We start from the raw sequence: 15,647 nt of genomic DNA, 5'->3' as shown, positions 1-15,647 counted from the left end.
TCGCTGATCTGATATGACACAAGTTACTCATTTCGATGCGCATGTGACAAATAAAGATAATCTTTATCTTTAATATTTAATCATTGAATATGAATTATTGACTCCATCATTTATGCCAATTTGCCTGGTTTAATAGAATAAAGTATTTGAGCAGGTTCTATTTTGTTGTCTCAGAAGATGGAATTCAGCAATCACTCAACAAACCTGATGCTGGTGCTTGAAAAAAAAACTGTTGATGGGGTTGCACGAAATTAAAAATATTGAGTATATATAGCACTTTATATATCCTTAGAATGGCCCAAAGATAGTCACAGCCAACAAAACGCTCACTATTATTCTGTGTGTAGCAAAGGTTCACAAGTAAGACTCTCATCTCACTGTGGCCATCAGGAAGGAGGTAGAGGAGCCTTGGGTCCTGCACCACCATGTTCAGGGACACACTTCAACCATCGGGCTCCTGAACCAGCATGGAAAACTTGGCTCACCACAATACTGAACTGAATACAACCTATGGTTCACTTTCAAGGAATCTACAACTCACGTTCTCAGCATTCCTTTTTTTCTTTTTTCGTATTTGAACAGTTTGTCCTTTTTTTTCTGGTTGCTTGTCAGTTTGTTTATAATTTTCCATTGATTTTATTGTATTTCTTGTTCGGTGAGTACCGGCAGGAAAATGACTCTCAGGGTAGTATATGTACTTTGCTAACAAATTTACTTGGTACTTTGAGATGTAATGTTCCACAAATAAAAAGCATGACAAATAATGGAACCTTTTATATTGATGGAGAGATAAATTGTGACCATGGTGTTGGCAGAATATCCCTTTTATTCACTGAATTCTTCCATATTATCTTACACAGCAGCTAAGCAGGCACATAGGCTCTTATTTGACCGCCCAATCCGAAATACTGGTATCCTTGGCAATGCAGCATTCCCAGAGTTTTGCACTAAAAATGTAGGTTATCATCAGTGGTGAAAAAAAAAACTGCTGAAAACTCTCAGCAGGTCAGGCAGCATCTGTGAAATAAGAAGCAGAGTTAACGTTTCAGCTCAAATGCACTTCATCAATTACCATTGACCCACAAAGAACAGCCTTAAAATAAACCGTGGAGTTGACATATACTTGCAGGAACAGCAAAATAGCCCACGTCAACAACATTTACAAAAGCATTGAGCCATTTATTTTTTACAATGTATTGAAAATTTACATCATAGATTCATACATTTTACAAACTGTTTTTCATAAAAATATATTTCTTTACAAAAGAAATTTTTATGCATCTAATTATAATAAACATGATACAGAAGAGTAAGGAGGTTGTACATGAAATTTCTTTCAGGTACAGTTTAATATTTATTCTAATTTTGTGGATGTTCTTTGTTTATTGCAGTCATATATGGGTACAAATTTGGGTGAGCAAGAATATATGATTCAATTTAAAGCAAAATAATTTCTGTTGATTTGACAATAGCTTACGATGCGCTGTGAAATTTGTCTATTTCAATGTAATCAATTCTTGTAATTAAAGATAATTGGATCTTCAAGCCAAAAGGCTGGTCTTGAACCAGGGAGTAAACCACTCAAAGGGCATTTTAGGAGCACAATCTTGGCTGCAATTAATTTTTGGTAGGCACAATGCAAACATTACAGTTACAGCAATAGTAATATCTTCAGTTAGTGGATAATCCTTCCAGAAAAAATTAAACAAATTATTTTATATTGATTGTACTTTTTTAACTTTACATGCGAATGCTTTTTTTATCACAGTGGTAATAATCTTTTGCACGTAATGAGTTGAGCTTCAGACTGTGACCAACTGTTCAATAGCGATGAAAAGTGGAGACTTATCACTTCTGCAATGCTTCGCATGACATGGCTCTACCCGTTAAGGCAAATGTTAAAGAAGGTGACCAATAGGAGTGTAAGGTGTCATGTGGAGTTTGGCTGCCATTATAACAGTAGAATAAACATCTGATACCAAGGTGAACTCCCAGATATATCACGATCATCCATGCAAGAGGTACATTTCTTGACTCTCGTTGATAAACAGACTCAGAATTCTTTAACATCTACTGTGCAGATGTACATTGTATAAACAAATACATTTTCTTCATAAAGAATGGTCAAGGCAAACAACTGGCTCAGGTGATATCCCCTAGTACTGTAGACTATAATCTGATGTACAAAACTCCAATCAGATTTAATCAGGTGTGTTTGATCTAACTGCCATAAATTTGTAACCATAATACCATATCGATAATGCAAAATGCTTGACATCCACACCATAAATCACCTAATGTTGAAAGGGTCTGGATGAACTGTTGTAAGCACATACATAAGACCATAACTTTATTAGATAATAAATAAAATGGTATGTTGCAATAAAAACACAATAGAATAATTAAATAATAATGAAGCATGCAACACATCGTGCATATGCGTCTTTTGAAAATTATATAGTATAAATATTCTTCATCTTATTCTGTGGCGAGAATTCAATACTTTGTACGAAGAATACCAATTTAAATCAAAAAAAGGTGAAAAATTAAATAAATGAAAAGATTTTTCTTGGCAATCAAAAAAGACTGTTAGTGTTCCATAGAAATCTGTTTAGTGAGTATCACACTGGCCGCTTTATACTCAAGTATTCAAAATCAGTTTTGCAGTTGTACCTTATAAATTTTTCTTTTTACACTTAACACTAGAAAGCAAAACCTGTAATAATGTTACTATACAGTACTTCATGGTCTTTGTTACATATTCAGTGTCCCAACCTTCATGCCAAATCCTAGCCCCTATTGTTTGTCACATTGAGAACGGTGGTTCAATGCTCCTCAAGTATCTGTAGTTTTCTTCTGAGAGAGTACTTAGGTTTTATTTTGAAAAAATTGTGGCTAAGCACTCTTAGAGTGCAGCTAAAGTTGCTGAAAAGCTCTCCAGTGACAGAACGAAGAGCATATCTGTTCCAACTGGGCGAGCCATGAAATCGTGTTCATTTCCTTTTCTGGTTCTTCAGATAAATCTGGTACATTAAATTCCTGAAAAATGTGCTTTAAGTAGCAGTGAACCAAATGTGCATTGTACATAAGTTGGTTTAGTCAAAATCTAGATGTCCCAAGGATGCAAAGCGCTAGATGTTTATCAGGCTATGTAATCAAACCAAGTTTCTGCCTTATACCATTGTACAGACTGTGTTGAGATTGGGATCGAATCGAACTGCCTTGCCTTCTGCTGATTTTGCACTTGTGTCATACATTGGATTTTCAAAAGCTGCTTGACCATTGTTGTTTTCATGTACAGAGCAGCCGGTGTACTGTGTCTTGGGAGCAGTCCTGAAGAAAAAGAAATAACAACATTGAATCTAAGTTCTTGGCAAAATATCATGAGAATAGAATCAAGCAGCACGAATAGAATATCAGTGAGACTCAACGTAGAGTGGGAGACTGCTTCACCTCCTCTACTGCCATGATGAGACCATGCTCAGGTCGGAGGAGCAACACATTATATCCCGTCTGGGTAACCTCCAACCTGATGGCATGAACATCAATTGCTTGAACTTCTGGTAACTGCTCCCCCAACTATTCCCATTCCCATTTTCCTCTCTCACCTCATCTCCTTACCTGCCCATCACCTTCCTCTGTTGCTCTTCCCCCTTTCCCTTCTTCCATGGCCTCTGTCCTCTCCTATCAGATTCTCTCTTCTCCAGTCCTTTATCTCTTTCACCTATCAACTTCCCAGCTCTATACTTCAACACTCCCCTTTCCCATTTCACTTATCACCTCCCATCTTGTACTCCTTCCTCCCCTCCCCCCCCCCCCCCACCTTGTTATCTAACTTCTCATCTTTTTTTCCAGGCCTGATGAAGGGTCTCAGCCCGAAACGTTGACTGTTTATTCTTTTCCATAGATGCTGCCTGGCCTGCTGAATTCCTCCAGAATTTGTGTGTGTGTTGCTTGGATTTCCAACATCTGCAGATGTTCTCATCTTAGCACAAATAGAAGATTTGGTCATCGTACCTTAATCAGTTTCCTGAAAATTCTACCATTTAATTCCACTCTGTTGCTGGTGCTCAAGCTCCACAAAGTTCAGCTTTTAGAAGAATATACTCAATTTCTTTTACAAGTTTCTATTAAATCTGCATCTGGCACACTTTTAGGGAATTGATTCCAGCTCATAACCATTCATTGTATAAAATAATTTCTTATTTCCTTACTCTGGTTTTAACCTTTTGTTGTCAATCATAATCTTGAAAGTGTTTCACAATTACTTCTCTGCAACATTTTTTTGCAATGATCTCTCAATGTAAAGCATAATTATAAATGAGCAGAGCAATTAATTTCCACAGTGATTTTCTTGCTATTACTTCTATAGGAATTAACACTTCTGTATATTCAATAAATATTATTTCCAAGGGATTGTCAGCTGTATATTTAAAGAATCTTTTCTGAAATTTTGCCATATCTTTACCATGACCTAAGGGAACAATAACTGTTTATGACTTCAGTCGTAAATGATTATGAATAATAAATCTCATTTTATCAAAATTGCATAGTTCCTTTTTTGGGGTGCAAGGCCAGTTCCACTGCATTAAGCTTTGGGTGTACTGTTCAGTGGAACACTGGATTCTCTGGGCCTTTACACTAAATCTACGTGGGGTCTCTGGGCTGTATATCAACCTTGAATAAACGCACGTTGAAGTCGTCCAAGTTTAATACAGTCAGGTACCAAAGTATTCTAACCTAGATCTGAGAAATGAATTCAATCAGCATTTTATGCAAATCAACACTCTGATAAAGGAGCTAGCTGGCAGTTTAGAACTACTGTCAAAAGTCTCATTAAACACCAGGTTGCCTCTGAGAATGCCTGCAAATGCTCATTTGGAAGTCTGCAAGCGGTTTTCCTGATGTGCTCTTACACTAATGCCCTCTTGGAAGCAAATGATTTATTGGTGTGCATTTCAAGTACAAATTAAAAGAACATTGATATTTCATGCTTAAGTCTTGGTGGAGGTTTCTTACTAACACTCTGCTTAGTTTAATCCTTAATCCAAAATATCCCCTTATATTTAGTATCAGATGTAATATAAACATCGTTTTTGGATAATAGTCAAAATTGATTTTAATCATGACAAAATGTTGGATGAGACCTACCTTTGTTTATAAAGATAAAACCCAAATCCTGCAAATATAAGAGCAAAAAAAGGCACGAGGATGGCGATGGCAACAGAGCTACTATTTGTACCATGTGGTTGATTGGGGGAATTTGAGCCTTGACTTGAGTTCAGACCTGTAGGCAAAGATATACATGTCAGACACAACAGAGCATCAGAGAAATTACGCAGTCAGAAATATTCACATTCAAACCTCCACATTCCTTCTCATTCCTGAGGGAAATTGGATTTTGGCTTCACTTATTCCCTGCCAAATTGTACTCCTTCTCCGCCCTCCATCTTCTCATTCCTCTTCAGTCCCGATAAAGGGTCTCAGGTTAAAATGTCGATTGTTTATTCCTCTCTATAGATGTTGACTGACTTGTTGAGTCCCTCCAGCATTTTGTATGTGTTACTCTGGATTCCCAGCAGCTGAAGAATCTCTTGTGTTTTATTAGGTTCAAGTTTTCTTAACTAGGTAAAATTGTCATTCCAGAATTTAAGAAAAAAGAATTTAATCAAAGTGAACATCAGCTTTTATTGCTGGATTATCTTAATACCAATAATCAATCAGGAGTCATCTTTTCTTTAATCACTTTGATCAATGAGATAGTGTTCACTAATGTAGCTACTGTTTTTAATCTACACTTGACTTTTAGATTAGTTTCTTTTCATTTTGTAACATTTAGGATTATGTAGTTTGCATGTATTATTGCAGAGATAATTGAAATGAATAATTTGTACTAAAGTAATTTTGCTGAGCTTTTTAAAATCACTATCACCATGGTTGACTAATTTATTGAGTTAGCTCAAGGGTCAGTGTAATTGTCAAAAGTAATAGTGTCATATTATCCTGTTTAAATGAACAGCAAGTCTTGCATTCAAACTTTTATCTTCATCAAAGGATATTTTATGCCACTGGTTTAGATGAAAGCAGCTTTTTTTTAGGGACATGACAAGTCATTAACTTCAAATATTAATGTTTACTAACTTACAATTTAAATCAAAGTATAGTTTGCTCAAAATAAATGAATTTTAGAAGTTTTATTCCACAGTCTCCCTTAGTTCTTCGGCTTGTATCTTGCGCCAATTTTTTTTGGTCCTTAGAAATTGATGCTTTGTGATGTTGGTGAGATATGATGGCAAGTCATTGGGGATATTTATGGCAGAGCTTGATAGATTTTTCATTAGTCGGGGCATGAAGAGAGATGGGGAGAAGGCTGGAGATTGGGGCTGAGAGGGAAAGTGGATCAGTTATGATGAAATGAGAAAGCACACTCATATTTTATGGTCTAAAATAATAATTTAGAATTACCATAGCTCACTAGTATATCATAATTTAGAACAAAACTATTTTGCAATTAGCAGAAATAAGTTAAAAAAAAACATTTGTGAGTCATCATCATTTTAAAAGGTTTCATGTTTTCCTTCAACATAAAAAATGTTTAAAAAAACTCAAAAGAGGAAACCAATTGAACTTGGACCATAAGACAGAGCAGAATTAGACTATATGCCCCTTCGAGTAGGTCTCACCATTCCATCATGGCTGATTTATTATCCCTCCTAACACCTGCCTTCTCCCTGTAACCTTTAACACCCATACTAATCAAGAACCTATCAAACTCTACTTTAAAAATTTCCAATGACTTGGCCTCCACAGCTGTCTGTGGAAATGAGTTCCACAGATTCACCACTCTCTGGCTAAAGAAATTCCTCCTTATCTCTGTTCTAAAGAGAGATCCTTGTATTCTGAGGCTGTGATCTCTCTCTTGTCTTCTGAAGCTGAGACCTCTTGTTCTAGGTTCCCTCACTACTGGAACCATCCTTTTCAAGTTCACTCTAACTAAGTCTTTCAGTATTCAATAGGTTTCAATGATATCCCCTTCATTCTTCTAAACTCCAAAGGGTACAGGCCCAGAGCCATTAAATCTCATACATAAAACCCTTCATTCCCAGCATCAACCTCCTCTGGACCAGCAGATCCTTTCTTTGATAAGGAATCCAAAACTGCTCAAAGGTGGTCTAACCAATGCCTTATAAAGTCTCAGCATTACATCCAGTAACTTCTGCAAATTACCCTGCAGAGAAGGGTTTCAATCAAGTTAAATATGTGAAATCATGTACCTTGGCAGGAGTGCCTGGTAATTCTCATATCAAAGTTAATTAAAGCCTCTCCACTCATTTTCTTTGTTGTGATGTACACTTAAATTTTCTATCTTTTAAGACCACTAGGTCAATTGCCTGCAGATACCCTCAGGCCAATTATAAGGTAACTCCTCAGGGTGTGGGTAGTTTTCAGTTTGCCGCAGGCAAGTTTTGCTTGGAGCACTCTGCAAATTTTGCTCAGCAGATCCAGCTACAGTACAACTAAGCTCAGTGCCAACTTTCTTCTGTTCTTATACTTTTAATCATTTCCAACAACGTTTGAACTGTGACAAAGCCTTCAAAAAGTCCAGATCTTTGATGAGTTCACTTGAGGTGACATTGTTATGCTGTACATGGCATGAAGAACTGGAAGATGTGATTATGAGATGAGTGTAGCATTAGACCCTTGCTTGATTCTGATGACTCAGAACTGAGGTTGGCAACAACTTGACCAAACTACCATCATGCTTTAAGAGTAACGACTGACTGTGAACTTCAGCAGACTCAGTCAGGAAAAATAGATGAAACAAGATTGTAATTTATCATCCAAATGCGAATAGTGTTATTGATATTTGTTTATTATTGTCACATGGAAATTGTGGTACCTGGTGGTACCAATGAAATAGATGAGAGATATGGGAAATTAGGCAGAAAGCTGAAAATCAGGACCTCCAGGGTAGTAATCTCTGGATTGCTGCCTAAGGCACATGCTAATAAAGGTAAGAATAGGATGACTTGGCAGATAAATGGATGGATGAAGAATTGGTGCAGGGGACAGGGTTTCAGATTTCTGGATCATTGAAATCTCTTTCAGGGGAAGGAATGGAGTGTATAATAAGGAGGGATTACACCTGAACCCAATGGGGCTCGATATCCTTCCAGGGTGGTTTGCTAGAGCTGTTAGGGAGGGTTTGAACTAATTTGGCAAGGGGATGGACAAGGATGAAGATGGGGGCAGTTGGTATACAAATAGATGCAGTGTGTAGTGAGGCTGTGAGGAAGGACAGGCGGATGAAAGGGCAAAGTTGCAGTCAGTGGGATGAGTTAAGAGTAACAGGGAGCCAAAATCAAGAAGGGGGATGAATACAGGACTGAAGGTGTTATATTTGAATGCATGCAGATAATGGAATAAGGATCTTGTGATGTAGTTAGAGATTGGCAAGTATGATGTAGGCATCTGCGAGCTGTGACTGAAAGAAGATAATAGTTGGGAAGGATAGACAGGATGGCAGAGGGGGTGGGGTGGCTCAGTTGGTAAAAAAAAATGAAATCAAATCCTTAGAAAGAGTTGACGTAGGATTGGATGATGTAGAGTTCTTGTGGGTAGAGTTAAGAAACTGCAAGGGTAAAAAGACCCTGATGGGGTTATAAACAGCCCTTCGTATAGTAGCCAGGAGAAGGACTACATGAGATAAAAAAGGCATGTAAAAAGGGCAATATTGTAATAAACATGGCAGATTACAGTATACAGCCAGATTGGGAAAATCAGGTTGGTGTTGGTTCGCAAGAGAAGGAACTTGTAGACTGCTTATAAGAATTTTTTTTGGAGCAGCTTGTGGTTGAGCCCTCCAGGGGAATGGCAGTTTTGGATTGGTGTTATGTAATGACCCAGGTTTGACTGGGGAGCTTAAGGTAGACAAACTCTTAGGAGGCAGTGATCATAATAAGATAGAATTCAATCTGCAGTTTGTGAAGAAGAAGCTAAAGTTAGATGGATCAGTATTATAACGGTGTAAAGCGAATTACAGAGGCATGAGAGAGGAGCTGTCCAAAAGGGACTGGAAGGGGACACTAGTAGGGATGATGGCAGAACAGCAACAGCTGCTGCTTTTGAGGGAAATCGGGAGGCACAGGAAAGATACATCCCAAAGAGGAAGAAGTATTCTAAAGGGAGAATGAGGCAATTGTGGCTGACAAAGTCAAACACATCATAAAAACAAAAGAGAGAGTATATAATAGAGCAAACATTAGTGGGAAGTTAAAGGATTGGGAAGCTTTTGAAAACCAACTGAAGAAAAATAAAAATGCCATAAAGAGAGAAAAGATAAAGTATGAAGGAAGCTAGCCAATAATATGAAATAGGATACAAGAAGTTTTATCTGTTATATAAGGAGTCAAAAAAGGCGGAAGTGGATATTGACAGGCAGACAGACATACTTTATTGATCCTGGGGGAAATTGGGTTTCGTTATAGCCGCACCAACCAAGAATAGTGAAGAAATATAGCAATATAAAACCATAAATAATTAAATAATAAGTTAATCATGCCAAGTGGAATTAAGTCCAGGACCAGCCTATTGGCACAGGATATCAGACACTCCGAGGGAGGAGTTGTAAAGTTTGATGGCCACAGGTAGGAATAACTTCCTATGATGCTCAGTGTTACATCTTGGTGGAATGAGTCTCTGGCTGAATGTACTCCTGTGCCTAACCAGTACATTATGGAGTGGATGGGAGTCATTGTCCAAGATGGCATGCAACTTGGACAGCATCCTCTTTTCAGACACCACCGTCAGAGAGTCCAGTTCCACCCCCACAACATCACTGGCCTTACGAATGAGTTTGTTGATTCTGTTGGTGTCTGCTACCCTCAGCCTGCTGCCCCAGCACACAACAGCAAACATGATAGCACTGGCCACCACAGACTCATAGAACATCCTCAGCATTGTCCGGCAGATGTTAAAGGACCTCAGTCTCCTCAGGAAATAGAGATGGCTCTGACCCTTCTTGTAGACAGCCTCAGTGTTCTTTGACCAGTCCAGTTTATTGTCCATTCATATCCCTAGGTATTTATAATCCTCCACTATGTCCACACTGACCCCTTGGATGGAAACAGGGGTCACCGGTGCCTTAGCCCTCCTCAGGTCCACCACCAGCTCCTTAGTCTTTTTCACATTAAGCTGCAGATGATTCTGCTCGCACCATGTGACAAAGTTTCCCACCGTAGCCCTGTACCCACCCTCATCTCCCTTGCTGATGCATCCAACTATGGCAGAGTCATCAGAAAACTTCCGAAGATGGCAAGATCCTGTGCAGTAGTTGAAGTCCGAGGTGTAGATGGTGAAGAGAAAGGGAGACAGGACAGTCCCCTGTGGAACCCCAGAGCTGCTGACCACTCTGTCTGACACACAGTGTTGCAAGCGCACGTACTGTGGCCTGCCAGTCAGGTAATCAATAATCCATGATACCAGGGAAGCATCCACCTGCATCACTGTCAGCTTCTCACCCAGCAGAGCAGGGCGGATGGTGTTGAACGCACTGGAGAAGTCAAAAAACATGACCCTCACAGTGCTCGCCGGCTTGTCCAGGTGGGCGTAGACACGGGTCAGCAGGTACTGCATGAAAATGACACTGGAGTGGTAGTAATGGGGAATAGGAAATGGACAAACTTAAAAAGTATTTTGCATCAGTCTTCACTGTAAAAGATGGTAGCAGGATGCTGGAAATATCAGAGTGTCAAGAGACAGAAGTTTAGTGTCATTGCTACTAGCAATGGGAAGATGCTTGGGAAGCTGAAAATTCTGAAGTCAGATAAGTCACCTGGACCAGATGGACTACACCCCAGTGTTCAGAAAGAAGTAGCTGAAGAAACTGTGGAGGCAATATAATGATCTGTCAAGAGTCACTAGATTCTGGAATGGTTCCTGAGGACTAGAAAACTGCAAATGTCACTCCACTCTTTAAGAAGGAGTAAGGCAGGAAGAAGGAAATTCCAGGACAGTCAGCATGATTTCAGTGGTTGGAAACATGTTGGAGTCTATTAAGGGTGAGGTTTTAGGATACTTGGAGAAACACAATAAAATAAACCACACACGAGGTTGTTTAACTAAATAAGAGCCTATGTTATTATGGGGAAAAATGGATAAAAGATTGACTGGCAGGAAGCAAACAGAAGGAATAAAGTAGACGTATTCTAGTTGGCTGCCTATGACTATTGGTGTGCCTCAAGAGTTGGTGTTGGGGCAACTTCCTTTCACATTGCATGTCAGTGATTTGGATGAACACGTTGATGGCTTTGTGGCTAAGTTTGAGGGCAATATGAAATAAGTGGAAGGGCAGGTGATGCTGAGGAAGCAGGGTGTCTGCAGAAGGACTTCAACAGATTGGGGGAATGGGCAAACAAGTGGCAGATGGAGCATAATGTAAGGAGTTGCATGGTCATGCATTTTGGCAGAAGAATAAAGGCAAGTATTATTTTCTAAATGGGGAGAAAATTCAAAAATCAGAGGTGCAACTTGCAGTTTGAGTCAGTGGTGAGGAAGGCAAAGGCCATGTTGGACTGGAACACAAAACCAAGGATGTAATGCTGAGGCTTTATGAGGCATTGGTTGACCGCACTTGGAGTATAGTGAGCAGTTTTGGGTCTCTTTTCTAAGAAAGGATGTGCTGGCATTGGAAAAGATCTGGAGGAGTTTCATGACAATGATCCGAGGAACGTATGGGTTAATATATGAGGATTTTTGGATGGCTGTGGGCCTGTACACACTGGAGCTTAGAAAAATGAAGGGGGAAATCTTTTTGAAACCTATTAAATACTGAAAGCTCTAGATACAGTGGATGTGGAGAAGATGTTTCCTACAGTGGTGGAGTTCGGGAACAGAGGGCACAGCCTCAAAATTGAGGGATATCCATCTAGAACAGAGATGAGGAAACATCTCTGTACAATTCTTTGCCACTGATAGCTATGCAGGCCAATTCACTGGATATATTTAAAGCGGAGGCTGATAGGTTCTGGTCAAATTAGGGCACCAAATGTTACAGGGAGAAGGCAGGAGAATGGGGTCAAGAGGGATAATAAATCAGCAATGATAGTATGATGGAGCAGACTCGAAGGGCCAAATGGACTAACTCTGCTCCTGGATCTTATAGTCTTATGTACCAAACAACAGTGAAAAGCTTGTCTTGCATACTGTTCATATCGATCAATTCATCACACAATGCATTCAAGTAAAACAATAACAAATCAATATGGTGTAATATCATTTCCAGTACACAGGTATAGAGCAGAATGAAATACTTGTTACTCCAGATCCAATGCAACATCCAAAATACCCACCAGGATAAAGAATACAATAATAAAAAGAAAATACAATGAATATAAATGTAAAAACCCCTGATAAAGTGTAGGGTAAGTAAACAATAAAGTGCAAGATGATAGCGAGGTAGATTTCTAAATTCTGTGATAATAAAACATACTGCAGGAAACATCATCTGGTCTGGTTGAGATCAGTTAATTGACCACTTTTGTTGAAGGGAAGTGAAGTTAAGTTTGCTGTAACTTAACTATATACAAGTATATAATATATATAAACAAATAATGTATAAAAATGAGTCAAGGTGTAAAGCACAGTAGTGGACATAAAACATATCACACAATAACTTATGAAAGTAAGGATAAAATCTACAAATGAATCTCACATAAATAACAAACTAAAGTGCATAAATTAAATACTGTAAGGTACAGAACAGATTAACCAATGACATTTTGAAAGCAATGCAGCTGGGAGTTCCGAAGCCTAACATCCTGTGGGAACAAACTATTCCCCATCCTGTCCATTCTTGTTTTTATGCATTGGAGTCCCCTGCCTGATGGTAGAAAGTCAAAGAGGACGCTGGATGGATGGGTGGGATCCTTGATAATACAAAGAGCCCTGTGTAATACGGTCTGATGCTCGGCTGCTCCCATACCAGATGGAGATGCAGCTTGTCAGGACATTCTCAAAGTGAAGATGCAATTGCACCATTTTACATGAAGCTAATGTTCTATGCCTATTGGCTAGGATGCTTTGACGGTATATATCTATATATATATATAGAGAGAGCTAGACTGCCTAAGACTTGTGCACAGTACTGTAGTAATTTTATGTATGGTACTGTACTGCTGCAAAAAAAAATTATTACACATGTGAATGATGATAAATGTGGTTCTGATATGAGTCTCTATTGTGGACTGAGAGTGGGAAATAAAACATTTCTTAAAATTCTTAAAGATTTTACTTTATGATGTGAAAACTGTCCCAGTAATTATTTTTTTCACTTTTCCACTGCTACAGATTTGCCTTAACTTCTGGCCTGAAATGTGGATGACTGGTACAATCAACTGCATGTCCGAAGCTAATGGATTACACCTCATCACTGGAGATTTGAATGTAAGAGATAAGCGTGGAAACTGGATTGATTTCACCCTTTCTGGTGTTTATGTCTCGCAAGGACACAAACAAATACCAGCCCCCCCAAAAATGGGAGACTGGTTAAAAAATCAAGGAATATAACTTCTGAATATTTTCTAATAAAGTAAGTCACCTTTAATGACACAATTTCCTGACAGAAACTATCACAGCAACAGAGGAGCAAATCATAGACACATGAGATTCTGCAGATTCTGGAAATGCTGAAAAACACACATAAAATGCTGGAGGATCTCAGCAGGTCTGGCAGCATCTCTGAAAGAAAATGAACAATTGACTTTTCGAATTAAGATACTTCATCCGAACACTGAACCATCAACTGCTCATTTCCCTCCATAGATGTTGCCTGATCTTTTGATTTCCTGCTGAAGACTCAGTGTTTCAAGAACAGCTTCTTCCCCACTGTCAGACGCATCAATGGAAGGGAATAAACAGTCAAGACCTTTAAGACAGGTCCTTTCAGGAGGACTGGAAAGGAAGGGAGCAGAAGCCAGAATGAGACGATGGAGGGGAGGGGTGGAGTATAAACTGGAGGGAGGTAGGTGAGACAATGTAAGGGGAAAGATGGAAAGATGGGGTAGGGGAATGAAGTAACTGGCTAGAAGGTGATAGATGGATGAGGTAGATGGCTGAGGAAAGAAGAAACTCATAGGAGAGAGCAGAGGACCACAGGAGACGGGGGAGGTGGAGGACAACCAGAGGGAGGTGATGAGAAACAAAGAGGTGAGAGGTGCCCCAAAATGAGGAATGGAAAAAGAGAAAGAGAGAGGGCAGAGAAATTTCTGTTAATTCTTTCTCCCTCCTTCCTCTCTTTTTTCATCTCCTCCCTCTGGTTTCCCTACTCTTTCTCTTTCTTCCGTGGTCTACTAGTCTCTGCCATCAGTCTGCTTCTTCAAGAGTCCTTCAGCTCTTCCACTTACTCTGCTGACAGCCTCCTACTCCATCCCACTTCCCCTCACTTAGTTCCACTCATCTCCTGCCAGTTCAGACACTTCCCCTTCCCCTACCCTCTTATTCTGGCTTCTGCCCACTTTCTTTCAACTCCTGATGAAGAGCCTCCGCCTGAAACATAGACTGTTTATTCCTCTTCACAGCTACTGCCTGACCTGCTGAGTTCCTCCTGAATTTTGTGTTTTGCAAAGAAGTGGAGGGTTTCCTAGTGAAGTTTGAATGTGTTTGCTCCCCTCATGCCCTTTGGCGCTTGGGGTCATAATCCTCAAGGCCTGGAGAGCAAAGCGTGCATTTTGTAGTTAGCAATATATTGCATCTACGAGATAATATATTTTCCCATTGTAAATGCAGCATGAAAATGATTGCTTGTTGAATGTTTGTTCAAATGGATCCCAATAACAGGAAAGGGGGTTCTCATCAATTCAGAGGGAGGGCAGAACATTGAAATCCTCACCAGTAACACAAATGCAGCAGAATTTATTCAGTATTCATAGATAAAATGTGTCAACTTAACTTGCACCTAGAGAAAAAAAAATCATTTGTTCATTTCTGAATTTATGGTACAAGTAAATGTATTATGAAGAGGGTAACCTTGGAATGGTGCAATGTTATAAAACCAGCTGCCTCATGAAGCGATAAGATTTGAGAATAATCCATCCCATGGTATGATCTTCTATTGTAGTAAATCATTGAACAGTGATCAGAATTGAATTGAATTGAGAATGAACACAAACTGCTGCAGAGGGTAACTCTTTATTTTCTTCTTTCACTCACTGACAGCAAAACATATCAACATCGAATCTATTGTCTGCAAATCATACTTAGACTCCTATCTTCTCCCAAAATACCTGATTTATAATTAGCAGTAAGGGAGAATATATCTGATTTGTGATCCTTTTATTTTCCAAATCATGGAACATCAAACATAGTCGACTACAGCGCACGATGTTTCGTCAGCTTTTTAATGTGCTCTGGAATCAATCTGACCCTTCCCTCCAACAAAGCCCTTCATTTTTCTATCATCCATGTGCCTTTCTAAGAGTTTCTTAAATACGCTTCATTTTTCTGCCTTTACCACCATTCTTAGCTAAATCATGTTGTCTTACCTAGCCGCTGGACTCCAAATTGTCCATAATCTTCACCTTGTATAAATCCTTGAAAGACATATGTGGCACCATCAGGTTCAGCAGATACCTAATTAGAAAATAAATGGA

General features: G+C 39.1%; 1 protein-coding gene across 1 annotated transcript in view; it reads right to left on the bottom strand.

The window, feature by feature from the left end:
* Nucleotides 1-1,158: 1,158 nt before the first annotated feature.
* The window catches only part of csmd3b (CUB and Sushi multiple domains 3b), a 2,154,916-nt gene continuing 2,140,427 nt past the window's right edge, over nt 1,159-15,647 (bottom strand). The window contains exons 68-70 of the mRNA XM_073038951.1: nt 15,540-15,627; nt 5,152-5,287; nt 1,159-3,333 (exon numbers count right to left, since the gene is read on the bottom strand). Coding sequence (XP_072895052.1) covers nt 3,174-3,333; nt 5,152-5,287; nt 15,540-15,627 — 384 coding nt within the window. The 3' untranslated portion in view covers nt 1,159-3,173. The remainder of the gene's footprint in view (nt 3,334-5,151; nt 5,288-15,539; nt 15,628-15,647) is intronic.

This window comes from Hemitrygon akajei, chromosome 1, assembly GCF_048418815.1.
Source record: "Hemitrygon akajei chromosome 1, sHemAka1.3, whole genome shotgun sequence".
Taxonomy (NCBI): Eukaryota; Metazoa; Chordata; class Chondrichthyes; order Myliobatiformes; family Dasyatidae; genus Hemitrygon; species Hemitrygon akajei.
The sequence above is the reverse complement of the archived record's forward strand: the minus strand, read 5'-3'. Positions and strand labels throughout refer to the sequence as shown.